The sequence below is a fragment of the Salmo trutta genome, chromosome 36 (assembly GCF_901001165.1).
Source record: "Salmo trutta chromosome 36, fSalTru1.1, whole genome shotgun sequence".
Lineage (NCBI taxonomy): Eukaryota > Metazoa > Chordata > Actinopteri > Salmoniformes > Salmonidae > Salmo > Salmo trutta.
The window spans coordinates 37,920,597-37,943,163 of NC_042992.1; the positions used below are offsets into that span (position 1 = coordinate 37,920,597).

General features: G+C 44.9%; 1 protein-coding gene across 2 annotated transcripts in view; it reads right to left on the bottom strand.

The window, feature by feature from the left end:
* Positions 1-22,567, bottom strand: part of LOC115176039 (RNA-binding motif, single-stranded-interacting protein 3) — a 229,070-nt gene that overhangs the window by 31,644 nt on the left and 174,859 nt on the right. For both annotated transcript variants that reach the window (XM_029735777.1, XM_029735776.1), the window contains exons 8-10: positions 15,312-15,355; positions 10,267-10,363; positions 7,843-7,893 (exon numbers count right to left, since the gene is read on the bottom strand). In XM_029735777.1, the coding sequence (XP_029591637.1) occupies positions 7,843-7,893; positions 10,267-10,363; positions 15,312-15,355 (192 nt within the window). The remainder of the gene's footprint in view (positions 1-7,842; positions 7,894-10,266; positions 10,364-15,311; positions 15,356-22,567) is intronic.

A 22,567-nucleotide genomic window follows, 5' to 3' on the forward strand; every position in this document is an offset into this window, starting at 1 on the left:
AGAGAGAGAGAGAGAGACAGAGAGAGAGAGGAGTGAGAGAGAGAGAGAGAGAGAGATGGAGTGAGAGAGAGAGTGAGAGAGAGAGAGAGAGAGAGAGAGAAAGAGAGAGAGATGGAGTGAGAGAGAGAGAAAGAGAGAGAGATGGAGTGAGACAGGAGATGGAGAAGAGAGAGAGGAGGAGACAGTGTGTGAGTGAGAGAGTGAGAGAGGAGTGAGAGAGAGAGAGAGAGAGAGAGAGAGAGAGAGAGAGAGAGAGAGAGAGAGGAGTGAGAGAGAGAGAGAGAGATGGAGTGAGACAGGAGATGGAGAAGAGAGAGAGGAGGAGACAGTGTGAGAGAGAATGATACAGGGAAAGATAAAGAGAGAGAAAAAGTGAAGGAATGGGAGAGAAAGAAGCGAGTTGAAGCCGTGTTTTAACGGCAATTGAAAACAAGCTGTCATTTTTCTTTTGAAGTTTTCGCTCTAAGCACTTCTCGTCCAAGGATACACACATTTCTGCAAACTGTTTGTCTTTTCATTTTTCTCTCTCTCCCCATCTCCTAACAAAGCTCAACGCTGAGGGATAGAGCACTCAGGCTACGGTTGTCAAACTCAATCTAGTGAGATAAACAAGATACACTGCTGTTTCTACCATGTAACAGCAGCCCGCACACTCTTACTAAAAGAACACTTTCAATTCTCACTTATCATGTAACTCCAAATTCAAACTGCCACCGACAGCAGCACACTAGCATACCTGGGTTCACATAGTATTCAAAATAATTTGGTCTAATGTAGTCTGGCCCAGGGGTGCGAAAACTGAAGTGACGAACCACCCTTGCTGTCTCTGCCTGCCTAGCCGGCTCCCCTCTTCACTGGGATTCTCTGCCTCTGACCCTATTATGGGGGCTGAGTCACTGGCTTACTAGTGCTCTTCCATGCCGTCCCTGGGAGGGGTGCATCACATCGTGCCAGGTCTTTTTCGGTATACTCGACTTGAGTGGGTTGAATCTGTGACGTGATCTTCTTGAGCAGTTTTGTGCCCCCTTGAGCTTGTGCGGTGGAGGAGAGCTTCGTGGGCTTTACTCAGCCTTGGCTCAGGGTAGTAAGTGGTCTGTTGATATCCTTGTAGTGGTGTGGGGGCTGTGCTTTGGCAAAGTGGGTGGGGTTATATCCTGCCTGGTTTGCCCTGTCTGGGGGTATCGTTGGACGGGGCCACAGTGTCCGCTGACCCCCAACGTCTCAGCCTCCATGATCTATGCTGCAATAGTCTCTGTGCCAGGGGGCTAGGGTCAGCCATGCTTGGTTATGAAAAGCCAACTGACATTTACTCCTGAGCTACTGACCTGCTGGTCATCTATGAACGTTTGAACATCTTGAAGAACGATCTGGCCTGTAATGTCCACCCGACACAGCCAGAAAAAGAACCCAGGTCTGAGCTCTAGTGTAGTCATTCTGATTGGTTGTGGCAATGTCCTCTCCCTTTACCATGCTCCGCCGCCTCCATATTGCGCAGACACCAGGAGAACACTCCCCCCAGAATGGCCCATTGGTTAAACATGCTGTGCACGCCAACAGCCCCCAAATTGCAGCACAATCAATTGGTTTAATACTTGAAGTAGCCCCTGAACGCTAGGCTAGCACGCTCCGCTAGTTTAATGTGTTTCATTGGATCGGTGGCACGGGGGGGACGACCACAATGTGGCCATGTACAGGAAGAATGTAAGTGCAGACATAAGGAGACAGGTTGGGTGGTGGTCGAGTGGAGGGAGGTTGAAGGGGGGGGGCAACTGGGGTTAGGGCACGGGCACTGGGCAGTCTGGTGGATTGTGGATGCAGCGCGATTGGAACAAGGCCATACGGACAGAGAGAGAGAGGAAGACACACTGGTCTATAGGGAGGGAGCAGAGGGGGGACGCTACTGTATTTAAACTGTTTTCTTTTTATTTAACCTTTATTTATACAGGTTTTTGTCATTGAGATAACATCTCTTTTCCAAGAGAGACCTGGTCCAATAGCAGCACCTATTCTATTATAGGCCATGCCAACAGTCACAATAGAAGACTATAGATGAAGGGATTTACAGATACCTCATATGGTTTATGTAAGAGCAACACTGCCAGCCCAGTCATACTCATCAATCCGTAAACATGTTCACATGTAAAAACATGTACACACTGTATTTCACAAGCAATCTCTCACACGCCTACTGTACTCATAAACACACCCATATCGAGCAGTAAACAGCATAAACCCCAGACACTCATAACCAATCCAAAACACACACACACACACACACACACACACACACACACACACACACACACACACACACACACACACACACACACACACACAGCAGCCATGCTTTGATCCTCTCCTCTCTGTAGCATCTGTAGCACCAGGGACTCCTGTCCCGTCATGGCGGCTAGCTGGCTAGGGGAGGGAAGGAGAGGAGCTGGCTGGGAGGCTGGTGGAGTGGTGCCCTGCTGGGGCCAGATTACATGTTGCTTGTCTCCCAGCGTGGGGGTAACTGAGATGGGGAGGCTAGGTGGTAATGGTCGCAGCAGGGAGCAGCAGTAGGGTAGTAGGTGGTAGGAGGGCTTCTCTATGGATAGTGGTGTTGGCGTTGGTGGTGATGGTAGATCAGGAACTATAGTGTTGCATTGTTCCGGCTTGGCCGGCATCACATATGTACAGTAGTCGTCTTTGATACTGCCTGTGTGTAAATGATCTCACTCACTAGGACCCCTAAATGCTCTAAGTCTAAGATATGGGTCTGGAGGACCCACACAGTGCCTTAGGTATGATGTAGTGTATGAAGACCAGTGGGATGGTAGTCCCGTGTAGCTCAGTTGGTAGAGCACGGCGCTTGCAACGCCAGGGTTGTGGGTTTGATTCCCACAGGGAACAAGTATGGAAAAAGTATGAAAATGTATGCACTCACAATCCTGGTAAGTTGCTCTGGATACGAGTGTCTGCTAAATGACCTAAATGTAATGTAAATGGGTGGCTTGGGGATAGATCTTTCTTCAGATCCTTCAGCTGTCCAAGATGGCGCCGGAGGGTAGGGCTGCCGTCTTATCGGCTCTTAACCAACCATGCTATTTTCTTTCTTTTTTTACGTTGTTCATAACTTGTTTTGTACATAATGTTGCTGCTACCGTCTCTTATGAATGAAAAGAGCGTCTGGACATCAGAACTGGGAATACTCACCTCAAATTGGATGAGGAGTTCTTCTTCAATGAGTGGGACGCGAGGGATATACTACGGACACCCAACCAGGCCCAGATCCCCGTGATTCGCTGGAAAAGGAAACGTAGGTTTCCCGGAAAGAGACCAGGATGCCTTGTGAGGATCAGGCGACGAGTGGCTAATCTGCCCTTGCCTTCCATTCTGCTAGCTAACGTTCAATCGCTGGGAAATAAATGGGACGAACTGAAAGCACATATATCCTACCAACGGGACATTAAAAACTGTAATATCTTATGTTTCACCGAGTTGTGGCTGAATGACGACATTAAGAACATACAGCTGGCGGGTTATACCCTCTATCGGCAGGACAGCACAGCAGCCTCTGGTAAGACACGGGGGTAAGACACATTTGTAAACAATAGCTGGTGCACAATATCTAAGGAAGTCTCAGGATTTTGCTCGCCTGAGGTAGAGTATCTCATGATAAGCTGTAGACCACACTATCTACTTAGAGAGTTTTCATCTGTATTTTTCGTAGCTGTCTACATACCACCACAGATCGAGGCTGGCACTAAAACCGCACTCAATGAGCTGTATTCCGCCATAAGCAAACAGGAAAACGCTCATCCAGAGGCAGTGCTCCTAGTGGCCGGGGACTTTAATGCAGGGAAACTTAAATCAGTTTTACCTCATTTCTATTAGCATGTTAAATGTGCAACCAGAGGGAAAAAAATTCTAGACCACCTTTACTCCACACACAGAGACGCGTACAAAGCTGTCCCTCGCTCTCCATTTGACAAATCTGACCATAACTCCATAACTCTATCCGACTGATTCCTACTTACAAACAAAAATTAAAGCAGGAAGCACCAGTGACTCGGTCTATAAAAAAAGTGGTCAGATGAAGCAGATGCTAAACTACAGGACTGTTTTGCTAGCACAGACTGGAATATGTTCCGGGATTCTTCTGATGGCATTGAGGAGTAAACCACATCAGTCACTGGCTTTATCAATAAGTGCATCGACGACTTCGTCCCCCCAGTGACTGTACGTACATACCACAACCAGAGCCATGGATTACAGGCAACATTCGCACTGAGCTAAAGGGTAGAGCTGCAGCTTTCAAGGAGCGGGACTCTAACCTGGAAGCTTATAAGAAATCCCGCTATGCCCTCCGACGAACCATCAACAGGCAAAGCATCAATGCAGGACTAAGATCAAATCATACTACACCGGCTCCAACACTCGTCAGATGTGGCAGGGCTTGCAAACTATTACAGACTACAAAGGGAAGTACAGCCGAGAGCTGCTCAGTGACACGAGCCTACAAGACAAGCTAAATAACTTCTATGCTCGCTTCGAGGCAAGTAACACTGAAACGTGCATGAGAGCATCAGCTGTTCCGGACGACTTGTGTGATCATGCTCTCCGCAGCCAATGTGAGTAAGACCTTTAAACAGGTCAACATTCACAAGGCCGCTGGGCCAGACGGATTACCAAGACATGTACTCCGAGCATGCACTGACCAACTGGAAAGTGTCTTCACTGACATTTTCAACCTCTCCCTGTCTGAGTCTGTAATACCTACATGTTTCAAGCAGACCACCATAGTCCCTGTGCCCAAGAACGCTAAGGTAACCTGCCTAAATGACTACCGACTCGTAGCACTCACATCTGTAGCCATGAAGTGCTTTGAAATGCTGGTCATGGCTCACATCAACACCATTATACCAGAAACCCTAGACCCACTCCAATTTGCATACCGCACCAACAGATCCACAGATGATGCAATCTTGCACTCCACACTGCCCTTTCCCACCTGGACAAAAGGAACACCTATGTGAGAATACTATTCATTGACTACAGCTCAGTGTTCAACAACATAGGGCCCTCAATGCTCATCACTAAGCTAAGGACCCTGGGACTAAACACCTCCCTGTGCAACTTGATCCTGGACTTCCTGATGGGCCACACCCAAGTGGTAAGGGTAGGTAACAACACATCCGCCACACTGATCCTCTACACAGGGGCCCCTCAGGGGTGCGTGCTCAGTCACCTCCTGTACTCCCTGTTCACTCATGACTTCATGGCCAGGCACGACTCCAACACCATCATTAAGTTGGCTGATGACACAACAGTGGTAGGCCTGATCACCGACAACAATGAGACGGCCTATAGCGAGGAGATAAGACAACCTCTCCCTCAACATGACCAAGACGATGGAGATTATTGTGGACTACAGGAAAAGGAGGAGCGAGCGAGCACCCATTCTCATCTGCGGGGCTGTAGTGGAGCAGTTCCTTGGCGTCCACATCACCAACAAATGAACATGGTCCAAGCACACCAAGACAGTCGTGAAGAGGGCACGACAAAAGCTATTCCCCCTCAGGAGACAAAGGATTTGGCATGGGTCCTGAGATCCTCAAAAGGTTTTACAGCTGCACCATCGAGAGCATCCTGACGGGTTGCATCACTGCCTGGTATGGCAACTACATAATTACCTCAATTACCTCAACACCGGTGCCCCCCGCACATTGACACATTGACTCTGTACCGATACACCCTGTATATAGCCCCGCTATTGTTATTTACTGCTGCTCTTTAATTATTTGTTATACTTATCTCTTACTTTTTAGGGATTTTCTTAAAACTGCATTGTTTTTTAAGGGCATGTAAGTGAGCATTTCACTGTAAGGTCTACTACACCTGTTGTATTCGGCATATGTGACCTTTAAAATTTGATTTGATTTGAATATCCTTACTCTGTCACACCCTGATCTATTTCACCTGTCTTTGTGCTTGTCTCCACCCGCCTCCAGGTGTCGCCCATCTTCCCCATTATCCCTGTGTATTTATACCTGTGTTCTCTGTTTGTCTGTTGCCAGTTTGTTTTGTTTATGAAACCTACCAGCGTTTGTTCCCTGGCTCGTCTGTTCTTGCTCCTGTTTTCTAGTCCTTCCCGGTTTTGACCGTTTTGCCTGCCCTGACCCTGAGCCTGCCTGCCATTCTATACCTTGCCCCACATCACTGGATTATTGACCCCTGCCTGCCCTGACCCTGAGACAGCCTGCCGTTCTGGACCCTTTGCACCCTCTCTGGATTACTGACCCCTGCCTGTCTTTGACCTGTCGTTTGCCTGCCCCTGCATTAGAAATAAACTTTTGTTTCTTCGACACTGTCTGCATCTGGGTCATACATGACACCTGATATACTCTCTGCAAAACACGAGGCTGCATTTTCAGTCCCTCACATTAGTGCAATATTGATAACATGGCAATAGCCTAACACATCACAATGACACCAGTATAAAGATCTACGCACTGCAGTAAAACTCAGGGCCAGGGTGGGAGATTGGATGCAACAGCAGCAGAACCATTAGGAGCTCTGAAAGCATCAGCTCTCATGAACAACTCATACAGGCTGCTCTAATTACTAATTGCCTCTTACCTAAACAAGAGACTAAGTTGTCCTAAAGTGGGAATCAGTCGGTTGCATTACAGTACGTGCTATTATAATGTTATTATTAGCTACTCTGTGTGAAAAATGCATGAAACCACAATTTATGAAATAAACAACTATATACACTAGTAGTTAGGTATAATTGAGGTTATATTCTAGCTAGAATGATTGAGTTTGAGATCTGTTGAACTTGTGGATGATAAATATTTAGGGTTAATATGACATGAAACGCTGGTCCTCTGTAGCTCAGTCGGTAGAGCATGGCATTTGCAACGGCAGAATAGTTGGCTTGATTCCCAGGACCACCCGTATGAAAAATGTATACACACGTGACTGTAAGTCACTTTAGATAAAAGGGTCTGCTAAATGGCATATATTATTATTATTATTATATCATTTTTGGGGAATTTAGCAGATGCTCTTAACCAGAGCGACTTACAGTAGTGAGTACATACATTTTTGTACTGGCCCCTCGTGGGAATCGAAACCCACAACCCTGGAGTTGCAACTGAGCCACATGGGACCTATTAGTAATGTAGGGTTAATATAACATGAAACGCTGACTGATATAAGTAGTATTGCAGTACTATTGCAGAATTGAACGCTGAAGGCCTGGTACGTTGCTGAGATAGATTGAGCAGGCTTGCTGGTGTTCTACTTTGCTAGTTAAATTCTGCTGAGTCACACTACCGTCCACCAAGACCCATAAACCCTGTGTGTTCCCAACCAGAAACACATGTTCGTACACCTAAGAAAGAGCGAATGGACATCCAAGTGTTTATCACAATGGAACGATCAACTTTCAGTAGCGGAGGAATCATTTAGCTATCAGCGATACAATTCGGTTCAGTGTTTGAGTCTGTGGGTGAGTTCCGAAGGTGGTCTTAAAGTGGACTTGCCACAGGAGGAGTTTGAAGACCGAGCGTCTACTTTAACCAATTCCAATGCTGCCTGATCTTAGCTCTAAATATATAGAAAGTGCCTTGGAGGTTGAAACATTCTGAAAGGCTCATAACATTCTGTCCAAAGCTCTCTTAACTCTTCTGGTGAGTTAACCCGAAAGGCACTGTGAACGTATCGCAAGTGAAGGTAGACATCAGGTATCTTCGACTTCCTGTCGACCTCTAACCCAAAAGGTCAAAGGTCCATGTGGGACTGCTAGAGCACATACAGTAAATCACATGACACAGAGAATGGTAATGCACTTACTGTAGGTTGCATAACGTATTGTTGATGAGGCATCCATGACGTACTCTGGACCTATGAGGGAGACATCAAATGAAACATCATTTTTGACTTAAGGTTACCCATGCCACCTCTTTTCCCTTACAATCAACAGTGTGCAATAACTGGTTTTCCACTGTCACGCTATTTCTCTGCATGCCAGTGCATGCTTGTGCCCTGTCCTTTCCCACTGTAACTTCCGTGCCTGGGAAGTGTGGGTGTGTTGAGGTAAGATGAAGCTAGCAAGCCTTGGCCAGTTGAAAACACACAGGCCTTGAATTTGCAGAATTAGGCACAGCGTGTCACGCCACAGGCCAAGATGGCTCAACCCAGCTTGGGTCGACAGTGGCAATCCGAATATCGAGGGACAAGAACACACAAACTAACCCTGAAACAGAAAAAGACCTACAGCTCTATTGGACTTTGTGAGACATTCAGTTCAACAGAATTCCTGCTGTTGACAGTGAGAGAAGCCACAGTTGAATAAATGGACCATTTAGATTAGCTGGAGAGGAGTATTAGACAGCTAGTCAGAGACACACACGTCTAGCCATTGATCCTTGGGGAAATGATTGGACTCAACAAAGACAAACAGATGCTAATCTTCCATAAGAACGCCAATCCTCTGAGCTCGTTAAAGCCCATGATTTGGGGCTTGCCTAAACAAGTGAGGGGTTTTTATTGTATAGCACAGAGCCATGATTGTTTGTTTCTTCCTCACGATGTTTGTTCTCGAGACAACAGGAAGAAAAAGGAGATGAGACAATGCTTTGTTCCCTAATCGTCCACCTTTAGAATATTTCCATGTGACATCAACAAGATTCAAACTGCGTGTGCTTTTAAATGTTTTGACTGAGATTGAGTGTTTTTGTTTAAAACTAAATATTTTCATGGATGCATTAGTAGCAGCAGTGATGACTTAATAAGAAGCTGGTACATTGTGTGACTGACTATGTTGTCCAGTGGTCTAGTCTGAGGATGTCTGTCTACCTCTGGCTGACGCTGCCCTGAGCTTGTGTTTGATATTAAGGCAGCCAGAACACAGCTGGGCAGACCGCATGGCTAGACCAGGAAGTGGATGGATTGTCCACTGTCAGGTGACAAAGTAATCAGGATGTTTTCCCAGCGCCCATTGTAAACAGAAAAACTGTTTACAGTGGGCATTTGGCGAATTAGCCATCGTCTTAGTTTGTTTGTTATTTCCAGTAAATAAATACAATTGTAAAACACACAATTCAATAAACAATAAATTATCTGCATCTGAGCAGATTATATGTAATAGTAGCCAATAAAAAAGGTGCAAAATGCTTCATATTTTCTACCACAAAGAACTGAAATCATATAATTTTTCTCAATTTTGCCCACTAGTGATTCCTTTGTCTCATACTGTATGCTTTGCTTCCTGCCTGCTCTACTCTTTGTACTTGAGCAGAAGATGGAGGACTCACCTTGCCTGGTGCTGCCTTGCTGAAGGGCAATGTTACAGGAAGTGGTGGTGGCCAATATTGAAACTGTGAGGATTAATATTCCTCAAAAGCCAGGCCATTGTTTTTGATAAATCAATTTGGGAAGCCTTCGGAACGCGGATTAGCGCCGCGCCCCAGCCCACTTCTCACCCCAGCGCTGGACCTGAGTTTTAATCAGACGTTTCTGAAAGGCGGACAAGCCAACCTTCACCAACCAACCCCCTTCCCTCTATCTTTCCTTCTCCGTCTTTATCTCTCTCTCTCTCTCTCTCTCTCTCCCTATCGTTCTCTCTCTCTCCAGCGCTCTCTCTTTCTTGCTCTCTCACTCCCTCGTTCCATCTCTCTCACTCTCTCGTTCCATCTCTCTCTCCCTGTCGCTCTCCCTCTTTCTGCATTCTAATCAGCCTCAATGATAAACAGTGAGTGCTCTTGGGGGAAAGTGTAGGTGAACTGAACAGTGTCTCTTCCCTTCTGCTTGTTCTCCCATCTGGAGGTGCTTGAAATTGTGCGTGTTTAGAAATGGAAACGCTCTGTTTCACATGGTTCCAGGGATCAACTGGGATACAAAGTGTGGAATTCAGTTAGCAGGAAAAGGATGTAAAATTACTATGAAAGGTATGACAGCTTGAAAAAGCTTGAAAAGCACAACAGGGTCAGGACAGCGAGGGAGAAACTGTTTGTTTTTCCCAACACTCTTAATTCCTAACGGGCGTTGCCTTTCTCTTTTTTCCCTCCGTCTATTTCGTGCTAATTTTCTGTTGAGACTCTCCGTCTGTTGTGTTTTCATCCAGCATCGTTGGCAAACCAATGAGGAAAGCTTCAAAGTTCCGAATCTCTGAGAGCCCCTTGCTGTTTTCCAGCCCCACAGCTTGCCCATCTCCCAGCCGGTCCCCAGCCGCCCCGCGGCTATCTCCCTCTGGGTACACTCCAGTACATCACTCACCTGATATGTGGAGACGGGGGAAGCAGCAATGAAGGGCGTGATGGACGTCTGTGCGATCATGCGATTGGTGGCGATACTGTAAGGCGAGGTGTAGAACCTGAGGGGAGAGAGGAAACAGAGCAGGTGAAAGGGAGGTCAGACCCTGGTACTGGATGACACTATGTATGTTTGGTTAGGGAACTACTGTTTCCAAAAGCTGATTGGGAATTAACATTCATTTATAGACACCAGTATGTGAGGACATTTTTGTGTGTTTCATGCCTTAGGCTTTTTATGTACTAACCTCTAATTGAACCATATGAAATCTTTTCCATAAATATTCCTCGAGCCAGTCTATCTCCACATAAGGACTGGAATGAACCATACAACAGAAACAATCTCTCTACTAAAATACCTTTTATGTCCATTGATCCATGCACACCAATAAACACACCCACATAGTCGTCTATGCACAGATCCGCGCAGTCAGTCTTTGAGGCCGTACAGACAGAGCTTCCTTCATGTGGGTATAGCCCTTCATTGTCTTGTTTCATCCCTTTGCCTGCTCAAATCAAACGCAACGCAATATATTGTGTTTCGTGGGGCGCATAAAAGTTTCATGAAGCATCTTATGGCTTCTCGATTGAAAAGTCTGGTTTTATCAGATCAAAATTGAGCTTTGTCGTCGCATAAAAAATGTCCGTCTGTGTTTTCGCCCCCACCAGCCTCGAGCAATAAGGCTATACCATGTTGGCTGGCTTAGGCTGATTGCTGACTTCAATCCACAGTGTTTGGGAAAACTCAATGCATTTAAAGAAGGCTATTCCAAGGTGTTGAGTTTGGCTCTTGGGGAAAGAGCTGGCGGGCTACTGTATCACGGCGGGCTACTTTAACATCCCTGGGTGTCATTTTTATCCCCTCGCTGGTTAAGTGCAATGTTATACCACTCTCAATGGTCCTCTGTTGGTAGAGCGTAGTGCTTGCAACGCCAGAATAGGGGGTTCGATTCATGGGACCAAGTACCCTTATGTAAAACGTAAGTCACTTAGGATAAAGGCGTTTGCTAAATGGCATATATTACGATTATATATTATGATACAACTAGCATGTGTGGGCTTTGTACAAAGGCTACAAATACAGTACCAGTCAAACGTTTGGACACACCTACTCAATCAAGGGTTTTTCTTTAGTTTTACTATTTTCTACATTGTAGAATAATAGTGAAGACATCAAAACCATGAAAAAACACATATGGAATCATGTAGTAACCAAAAAAGTGTTACACAAATAAATATAGATTTTAGATTCTTCAAAGTAGCCACCCTTTGCCTTGATGACTGCTTTGCACACTCTTGGCATTCTCTCAACCAGCTTCATGAGGAATGCTTTTCCAACAAACTTGAAGGAATTCCCACATATGCTAAGCAGTGATTGGCTGCTTTACCTTCACTCTGCAGTCCAACTAATCCCAAACAATCTCAATTGGGTTGAGGTCGGGTGATTGTGGAGGCCAGGTCATCTGATGCAGCACCATCACTCTCCTTCTTGGTCAAATAGCCCTTACACAGCCTGGAGGTGTGTTTTGGGTCATTGTTGGGTTGAAAAACAAATTATAGTCCCACTAAGCGCAAACCAAATGGAATAGCGTATCGCTGCAGAATGCTGTGGTAGCCATTCTGGTTAAATGTGCCTTGAATTCTAAATAAATCACAGACAGTGTCACCAGCAAAGCACCCCCACACCATCACACCTCCTCCTCCATGCTTCACGGTGGGAACTACACATGAGATCATCCGTTTACCTACTCACCTGTCTCACAAAGACATGGCGGTTGGAACCAAAAAAAGGACAGATTTCCACCGGTCTAATGTCCATTGCTTGTGTTTCTTGGCCCAAGCAAGTCTCTTCTTCTTAATGGTGTCCTTTAGTAGTGGTTTCTTTGCAGCAATTCAACTATGAAAGCCTAATTCACGCAGTCTCCTCTGAACAGTTGATGTTGAGATGTGCCTGTTACTTGAACTCCGTGAAGCATTTATTTGGGCTGCAATCTGAGGTGCAATTAACTCTAATGAACTTATCCTCTGCAGCAGAGGTAACTCTGGGTCTTCCTTTCCTGTGGCGGATCTCATGACAGCCAGTTTCATCATAGTGCGTGATGGTTTTTGCGACTGCACTTTCAAAGTTCTTGAAATTTTCCAGATTGACTGACCATGTCTTAAAGTAATGATGGACTATTGTTTCTCTTTGCGTATTTGAGCTGTTCTTGCCATAATTTTTATTTTACCAAATAGGGCTAACTTCTGTATACCACCCCTACCTTGTCACAACACAACTGATTGGCTCAAACACATTAAGAAGGAAAAACATTCCACATATTAACTTTTAACAAGGCACACCTGTTAATTGAAATGCATTCCAGGTGACTACCTCATGAAGCTGGTTGAGAGAATGTCAATAGTATGCAAAGCTGTCATCAAGGCAAAGGGTGACTAATTTGAAGAATCTCAAATATAATATATATTTTGATTTGTTTAACACTTTTTTGGTTACTACATGATTCCATGTGTGTTATTTCAATGTTGATGTCTTCACTATTATTCTACAATGTAGAAAATAGTAAAAAATAAAGAAAAGCCCTGGAATGAGTACTGTAATTATAAAATTGAAAAGCCTTACTTACAGTAGATTCTGTATTGCTACCTTCTACACTATTCCTCAATGAATTTTATTTTATGCGTTGAAATCTTGGATTAAAATTACTAACAATGACTTGAACTACAGGTGGAATAAAAAAACATGACCTCACGAAACGTGTTAATGTGTTGTTTCTCCAGCAGTTAATATTTGTCTGAAAATGGCAAGGAAATACAGGCTTTAAAGGCCCAGTGCAGACAAACACTTTTCCTGTGTTTTATATACACTATATATACAAAAGCATGTGGACACCCCTTAAAATGAGTGGATTTGCCTGCTTCAGCCACACCCTTTGCTGACAGGTGTATAAAATTGAGCACACCGCCATTCAATCTCCATAGACAAATATTATATAGGTGGCACCGTAATAGGATTCCACCTATCCAACAAGTCAGTTTGTCAAATTTCTGCCCTGCTAGTGCTGCCCCGGTCAACTGTAAGTGCTGTTATTGTGAAGTGGAAAGGTCTAGGAGCAACAACTGCTCAACCGCGAAGTGGTAGGCCACAAAAGCTCACAGAACGGGACTGCCGAGTGCTGAAGCATGTAGCGCGTAAAAATAATCTGTCCTCGGTTGCAACACTCACTACCAAGTTCCAAACTGCCTCTGGAAGCAACGTCAGCACAATAACTGTTTGTCTGGAGCTTCATGAAATGGGTTTCCATGTACTAGCTTGCCGCCATTGGACTCTGGAGCAGTGGAAAAGTGGTCTCTGGAGTGATGAATCACGCTTCACCATCTGGCAGTCCGACAGACGAATCTGGGTTTGGCGGATGCCCGGAGAATGCTACCTGCCCCAATGCATAGTGCCAACTGTAAAGTTTGGTGGAGGAGGAATAATGGTCAGGGGTTGTTTTTCATGGTTCGGGCTAGGCCCCTTAGTTCCAGTGAAGGGAAATCTTAACGCTACAGCATACAATGACATTCTAGACGATTGTGTGCATCCAACTTTGTGGCAACAGTTTGGGGAAGGCCCTTTCCTGTTTCAGCATGACAATGCCCTTATGCACAAAGCAAGGTCCATACAGAAATGTTTTGTCGAGATCGGTGTGGAAGAACTTGACTGGCCTGCACAGAGCCCTGACCTCAACCCCATCGAACACCTTTGGGATGAATTGGAATGCCGACTGCGAGCCAGGCCAAATCGCCCAACATCAGTGCCCAACCTTACTAATGCTCGTGGCTGAATGGAAGCATGTCCCCGCAGCAATGTTCCAAAATCTAGTGGAAAGCCTTCACAGATGTGGCTGTTATAGCAGAAAAGGGGGACCAACTACATATTAATGCCCATGATTTTGGAATGTGATGTTCGACGAGCGGGTGTCCACATACTTTTGGTTATTATTAGCGGCTTGTGTATTTTTTAATATCAAGGAGTATTTAACTTTCTCTGGTCATAGGCGTAACAACATGAATTGGTGCATGAGGCAGAAATAATGCAGTGTGACTTGAGTTTCGCCATCAGCTGGAAGACTGTGTCCCCATTTCTCAGCGGAGAGAGGGAGAGCGGAGGGAGGGTGAGTCGGGTGAGAGGCAGCCTCCCCGCTGATCCCTCCCTCCCCTCAGACTGACCATCAGATGCAGACCATCAGTCCAGTAAGAAAAAATAAGATTGTGATCACTCAGCTGTGCCTCACAAGTAACACAACAAATGATCTATTACCAGTGTGATCATATACCAACGTTGGCAGGGCAATATGCAGTGATAATGTATTGGGCCTATAGCCTACTGCACAAACCTCATTGCTTCAGAATGGTTTTTAATTGGTTAATGTTGCATAGACTTATGTTATTTAAGTCATGTCACAAAAAAAATCTGAGCGGTAGATCTGGGTTTGCATTTTGACTCGGAAAGGGATCTTGACTCAGAAAAGGTTGGTGACCACTGACATAGAACTATTGTCACTGACTACAAGTCTTTAAGTCATCTCAACATACTGCAATCACACAGTATATTCTCCATATACTGTATCTATACATTGCTATTGTATGTCTAATGAGATCCTATTCATTCATCCAGTCTCATTCCAGAGTCATTGAGATTAAGTGCTTCAGGAAGCAGGGAGTGAGTGAGAAGCTTCCTGTCACAGACTGAGGCCACATTGAGAGAGGACGGAACTCAAGGCTCTCCTCCCCTTCCTGTTACGGCACACAGCGAAAAATAGACCACTTTGCTAGGACATTCATTTCCATGGCACCCCTTAGCACACCGACACGGAAGGCACGCATACGCACACAATCAGAGTCACAGACAAAGGGACAGGAACACATGCAGGCAACCAGGCATGAAAGCATACATGCACGCACGAACAAACGCCTGAGACCTATCATCAATACATCTCTTATAGATTCTTTAAATAGATTGACTCTTACCCATTCTGCATAGCAGCAGGATCATATGTTAACTGCATACCAGTCTGTAACACAAGAGAGACGAGACATATCACAGGTTAATCATTGAATTTCAAATTCAAGTCAGCATAATGAACAGGTTTTGAGAGATAGGAAACAAAAAGGGATTTCAATACACTTTATGCATGTGGGACAATGATCGACACAAGCCTTTTAGAGACAGAGAGTGAGAGAGAGAAAGAGAGAGAGAGAGAGAGAGAGAGAGAGAGAGAGAGAGAGAGAGAGAGAGAGAGAGAGAGAGAGAGAGAGAGAGAGAGAGAGAGAGAGAGAGAGAGAGAGAGAGAGAGCGAGAGAGATAGAGACAGAGAGAGAGAGAGAGAGAGAGAGAGAGAGAGAGAGAGAGAGAGAGAGAGAGAGAGAGAGACAGAGAGAGAGAGAGAGAGAGGAATGATGGTGGGTGTACGCGTGAATGTGTGTGAGGCCCTTGTATCTCTTCCTCTTTCTCACCCTCTCTTGTTTTGTTCCCATCTCTCTCTCTCTTCTCTCCCTCTCTCCCTGCAACCTGTCATCTGCATTCCTGTAGCCTCTCTCCCAGAGGAGGCCTAATCCCATTTATTTTAACGGGAACCTGCTGACGACAGCAGATTTCATCAGCACGCTGTCCAGCTCTCTCCCCGTCCCCCTCTCTCTCTCTCTCTCGCTCTCTGTCCCCCTCTCTCATTCTCCCCCTCTCTCCCTACCTCTCTCTCTCCATACCTCTTACTCCCTCCTTCCTTCAGGAGGGTTGTGTGAGCTAAAAGGCAGGAATGACCCTCAGGAACTAGGGGGGGGGATCAGTGTACATAGACATCACCCACGTGAGTGAGTGGGAAAAAGAGATCCAATGAATACTACACCGGATGCATAAGCCCTTAGTGACACGGCCACAGCGGATGTGAGCGGCATTAGCATAATATACAGTAGGCCTGTGTGTGGTCATTCATGTGAGTGTGTTTGAGTGTGAGTACGAGTGTTTGCATTTGAGAGATGTTTGAGTGTTGAAGGGGGGGTGTCTGCATTTGATAGTATGCATGTGCACATATATACAGTTGAAGTTTACATACACATTAGCCAAATACATTAAAACTCAGTTTTTCACAATTTCTGACATTTAGTAAAAATTCCCTGTGTTAGGTAAGTTAGGACTTAATTTTAAGAATGTGAAATGTCAGAATAATAGTAGAGAGAATGATTTATTTCAGCTTTTATTTCTTTCATCACATTCCCAGTGGGTCAGAAGTTTACATAACATAATTAGTACTAGGTAGCATTGCCTTTAAATTGTTTAACTTGGGTCAAATGTTTTGGGTAGCCTTCCCTTGATCCTGACTAGTCTCCCAGTCCCTGCCGCTGAAAAACATCCCCACAGCATGATGCTGCCACCACCATGCTTCACTGTAGGGATGGTGTAAGATTTCCTATAGACGTGATGCTTGGCGTTCAGGCCAAAGAGTTCAATCTTGGTTTTATCAGACCAGATGATTTTGTTTCTCATGGTCTGAGAGTCTTTAGGTGCTTTTTGGCAAACTTCAAGTGGGCTGTCATGTGCCTTTTACTGAGGAGTGGCTTCTGTCTGGCCACTCTACCATAAGGCCAGATTGGTGGAGTGCTGCAGAGATGGTTGTCCTTCTCGAAGGTTCTTCCATCTTCACAGAGGAACTCTGGAGCTCTGTCAGTGACCATCGGGTTCTTGGTCACCTTACTGACCAAGGCCCTTCTCGACCTCATGGCTTGGTTTCTGCTCTGACATGCACTGTCAACTGTGGGACATTATATAAACAGGTGTGTGCCTGTTTATATAATGATGTCCAACCAATTGAACTTACCGCAGGTGGACTCCAATCAAGTTGTAGAAACAACTCAAGGATGATAAATGGAAACAGGATGCATTTCGAGTCTCATAGCAAAGGGTCTGAATACTTATGTAAATAAGATATTTCTGTTTTTATTTTTAATACATTTGCTAAAAATTTCTAAAAACCTGTTTTCGCTTTGTCATTATGGGGTATTGTGTGTAGATTAATGAGGAAATACAATTATTTTATCCATTTTAAAATAAGGCTGTAACGTAACAAAATGTGGAAAAGGTAAAGGGGCTTGAATACTTTACAATTGCACTGTGTGTACAGTATACATACACTGAACAAAAATGTAAAAGCAACATGCAACAATTTCAACGATTTTACTGAGTTAAAGTTCATATAAGAAAATCATTCAATTTAAATAAATTCATTAGGCACAAATCTATGGATTTCACATGATTGGTCAGGGGCGCAGTCATGGGTGGGCTTGGGAGTGCATAAGCCCACCCACTGGGGAGCCAGGCCCAGCCAATCAGAATTAGTTTTTCCCCACAAAAGGGCTTTATTACAGAAATAAATACTCCTCAGTTTCATCAGCTATCCATGTGGCTAGTCTCAGATGATCCCACAGGTGAAGAAGCCAGATGTTGAGGTCCTGGGCTGGTGTAGTTACACATGGTCTGTGGTTGTGAGGCCGGTTGGACGTACTGCCAAATTCTCTAAAACAATGTTGGAGGCGGCTTATGGTAGAGAAATTAACATTAAATTATCTGGCAACAGCTCGGTTGGATATTCCTGCAGTCAGCATGCCAACTGCACGCTCCCTCAAAACTTGAGACATCTGTGGCATTGTGACAGAACTGCACATTTTAGAGTGGCCTTTTATTGTCCCCAGCACAATGTGCACCTGTGTAATGATCATGCTGTTTAATGAGCTTCTTGATATTCCACACCTGACAAGTGGATAGATTATACTGGCAAAGGAGAGATGCTCACTAACAGGGTTGTGAACCAATTTGTGCACATTTGAGAGCAATAAGCTTTTATTTCAGCTCAGGAAACATGGGACCAACACTTTACATGTTGTGTTTATATTTATGTTCAGTATATGTGCCTGTATGTCCCACTGACAGGAAGTCTGTGTACTGGTATGTGTCTGAGTTAGCATGGAATATTTTCCTGGTATTTTACAAATGTTCCATCCTGAGAATAAATCATTTTTCTCCCGGGTAACCCAGTATTTCCCGCCAAAACCGGAAGTTTCATTCAAAGCATTATAAAGCGTATAAATAGGCTTATGTCTGGATTTGATTAGAGCTTTGATAAAAAATGTAAGCCTGATGCTACCTGAGCCTGATGAGCCATACATTACATACATTTAATGTGCGCAAGCCCAAAAACGCCCAAATGATTGAGTCATTATCCAATACATACAGTATATGATAGGCTACTACTGCACATTAAACATAACAGAAAAACCTAAAAGCCCGTAGATGTAGCTAGTTATGTGCTCTATTGGGTAAATAAATGAAACTAGCACTAGTAGAGTCATCTTTTTGAGTGTGAACTGTATTACTGTACTGTATTATACTGTATTATATGGACTGGAATTACACACATTGTTCAAACCATGATAAAGCAGAAGAGAACATGCAATTCCATACTGAGATGGGCTGTCTGTCACCACCCTGAGCGTTGATAATTCATCATGCAGAGGCCGCAGAGAAGCCAGATTTAGACATTGCAAATCATTTAACGGTTCCATTTCACGCCACGCTGTTCATATGCATCATTTGTCATTTAACGGTTTCTGGCACTTTTTTATCCCGGGAAAAGGGAGTGGTTTTGGGTGGTAAATCCCAGTACACCTTGGTAAGCGGGTTCCCGCCATTCAACCCCAGTCTGAGTGTATGCATCTGCATGTGCATCACGGTATGTACGCACTGCATGTTTCACTGTGTGCCTGCGTCTATATGTGCATGCCCAAGTCTATGTGTTTGCATCTGTGTATGTGCTTCAGTGTGTGTATGTGTTTATATTTGTGTGCCTATACAGGGCTTTCAGAAAGTATTCACACCCCTTGACTTTTTCCACATTTTGTTGTGTTACAGCCTGAATTTAAAACAGAGACTTTGTGTCACTGGCCTACACACAATACCCCGTAATGTCAAATTGGAATCATGTTCTTATAAATAAGTATTCAACCCCTTTGTTATGGCAAGCCTAAATAAGTTCAGGAGTAAAAATGTGCTTAACGAGTCACATAATAAGTTGCATGGACTCACTCTGCGTGAAATAATAATGTTTAACATGATTTTTGAATGACTATCTCATCTCTGTACCTCACACATACAGATAATCTGTAAGGTCCCTCATTAGAGCAGTGAATATCAAATACAGATTCAACCACAAAAACCAGGAAGGTCACCTATTGGTAGATGGGTAAAAATAAGAAGAAATGGAACTTTATGTCCTGAATACAAAGCGTTATGTTTGGAGCAAATCCAACACATCCCTGACTACAACTCTTCATATTTTCAAGCATAGTGGTGGATGTTATGGATATGCTTGTGAAGGGCAAGGACTAAGGGAGTTTTTTTAGGATAAAAATAACCGGAATAGAGAAAACCACAGGCAAAATCCTAGAGGAAAACCTGGTTCAGGCTGCTTTCCAACAGACACTAGGAGACAAATTCACCTTTCAGCAGGACAATAACCTAAAAGACAAGGCCAAATATATCCTGCTTACCAAGACGACATTGAATGTTCCTGAGTGGCCTAGTTACAGTTTAGACTTAAATCCGCTTGAAAATCTATGGCAAGACTTGAAAATGGCTGTCAAGCAATGATCAACAACCAACTTGACAGAGCTTGAAGAATTTTATAAAGAATAATGTACAAATATAGTACAATCCAGGTGTGCAAAGCTCTTAGAGACTTACCCAGAAAGACCCACAGCTGTAATCGCCACCAAAGGTGGTTCTAACATGTAATGACTTAGGGGTGTGATAACATATGCAAATTAGATATTGCTGTATTTAATTTTCAATACATTTGCAAAACTTTCTAAAAACATGTTTTCACTTTGTCATTACAGGATATTGTGTGTAAATGGGTGAGAAAAAAACATATATTTAATACATTCTGAATTCAGGCTGTAACACAACAAAATGTGGATTAAGTCAAGGGGCATGAATACATTCTGAAGGCACTGTACGTGATAATGGCCATCCCAGACATGGCCAGCTGTCTGGTGAGGCTGATAAGTCCCATGCGTGGTGCCCTTACTTCCATGTGTTAATGAATTCCACACCATGGCTGCCTGGCTCACACAGACAATCCCCCATAAGGGTCGGCTGCATCGCCATGACTGATTATGCATGCTGTTGGCGTGTCCGGTACAAAGAGAGAGAGAATGTGTGTGTAAGAAAGAAAGAAAGTGAGATGAAGAGGAGAGAGAGAAAAAAGTGTATGTGAGAAAGAATATGTGTCTGAGTACGTGTGGGAAAGAGAAATAAATGTACGAGAGAAAATTAGAGTATGTGAGAAAGAGAGTATGTGAGAAAGAGAGTATGTGAGGGAGAGAAAGTGACAGTATGTGAGGGAGAGAAAGTGAGAGTATGTGTCTCGGAGAGGAAGTTGGAGGATGTGAGGGAGAGAAAGTGACAGTATGTGTCTCGGAGAGGAAGTTTGAGCATGTGAGGGAGAGAAAGTGACAGTACGTGAGGGAGAGAAAGTCGGCCCCTCTGGCAGCTGGAAGGACACCTGTACTGGACTTGGTGTCCGGCTGTAGGTCACACAGACACAAATACACACATACACGCACACACAGACACACACCCTCTTTCCCTCTCACTCAAAAACATCAGTCAGGCTTCCTTTCACACAGGGGAGAACTGGGCCGTTTTGCCATTAACACTTTCCCCAAAGAGAAAGCACTTGAGCTAGTGTGACGTTGTGAGACTGTGTGCATGTGTTAACGATTGAATGATTTATGGTGTGTGCGTATGAGTGTATGCTGTGTGTGCCCGTGTCCGTGTGAGCATGCGTGACTCAGACAGAGTACGTGCGCTTGAACCCACGTGACTTTGCGTGTGTGTTTTGCGTGTGCGCGTGTAAGCGCCCATCATTCGTAAGATGTAACGCATGTTTGAGAGAGTGTTCGCATGCCTCATAGCCACTTAGAAGAAACTTGTCCCTTCTTCCAAAACCTCCGTCTGACTTCTGACCCCTTTTCAACTACTGACTAATCACGCAACAATGGGGTTGCTTGCTGCTCTACGGGTGCTCTACTAGACCCCCGGTGTGTTCTGGGAGTTTGGCTGACTTAAAAAGGGGTTCAATGGAGAACGTAGCAAATGGCGTGCTCTGGGCGGCCCCTCTTCATCTGGCCACAGAACGGGAGGCCCCTGGTGAAGGATTGGAGAGCGTCTGATTAAATAGACTCACATATGAAACCGACCTCCCAGCGCTGGCTGTGCTGCTGATCAATGACTGTGGGGGGCCTCGTTGACAAACACACACACACACAAAGTCACGAACAAACGTGCGCGCGCGCACACACACATACAGAACATACTGTACGTGTGTGCACTCTCGATCTCACAAGCGCGCGCACACACGAACGAACCCACAAAGGCCCCAACAACACCAGCACTTAAGCCTCCACCAGCCACTCACTCATGTCCTTAACCAGAGTAATGGGAAGCCAGGAGTGAGGGAGGGAGGGAGGGAGGCGAGGGAGGAGAGATGCAAGACTCTTCCTAGCTGTTGAGCCTGAGGCCACGGGAGGGCCTTTTTACGGAGATAAAAACACGAACCATGTCGTTAATCTGCGCGCGAGACGTAGTTGGGCGAGAGGCAAGCCTTTTAATCTAAGGAGGGCAGCAGATTTCATCAGCACGCTGTGTGGGGAGGAGAGGAGAGATGAGAGAGAGCCAAAGTGTTTTTGTGTATTCTGTCTATTCTAGTGATGCCGCCTCTCTTCTTTTCTCCTTTCTTCTCTCCTCCTCTTTCCAGACGCTGCACACACACACCCCTCTCACCTCGCGTCAAGTCTAGCCAGCTAACCCTGTCAGTGTGTGAGGCTCTGTAGCAACATGGTGTTAGGGTAAACAGGCCTCACTGGGCTCGGCGTTTGGTCTGCTGAGTCTGTGATGGACATGCACACTCTCGCACACACACACACACAGTATATTACACACAACCATTACGCACACAACCAACAAAGCAGACAAACTGGAGGGTATGTTACGTCTCCTGAAAGACACACAGTCAGGCCCATCTCCACAGAGAGCCTATATCTTGTTCTTTCCTTTCTACCTTGCAGCTTCAGCACAACTGTCAGCCCCTGCTAGTTCATATTCTCCGTAGTGCGTAGAGACGCATGAAAAACCGTCCGACTGCCCTTCCCGTTGTAGGTTGCTACTGCTGAAT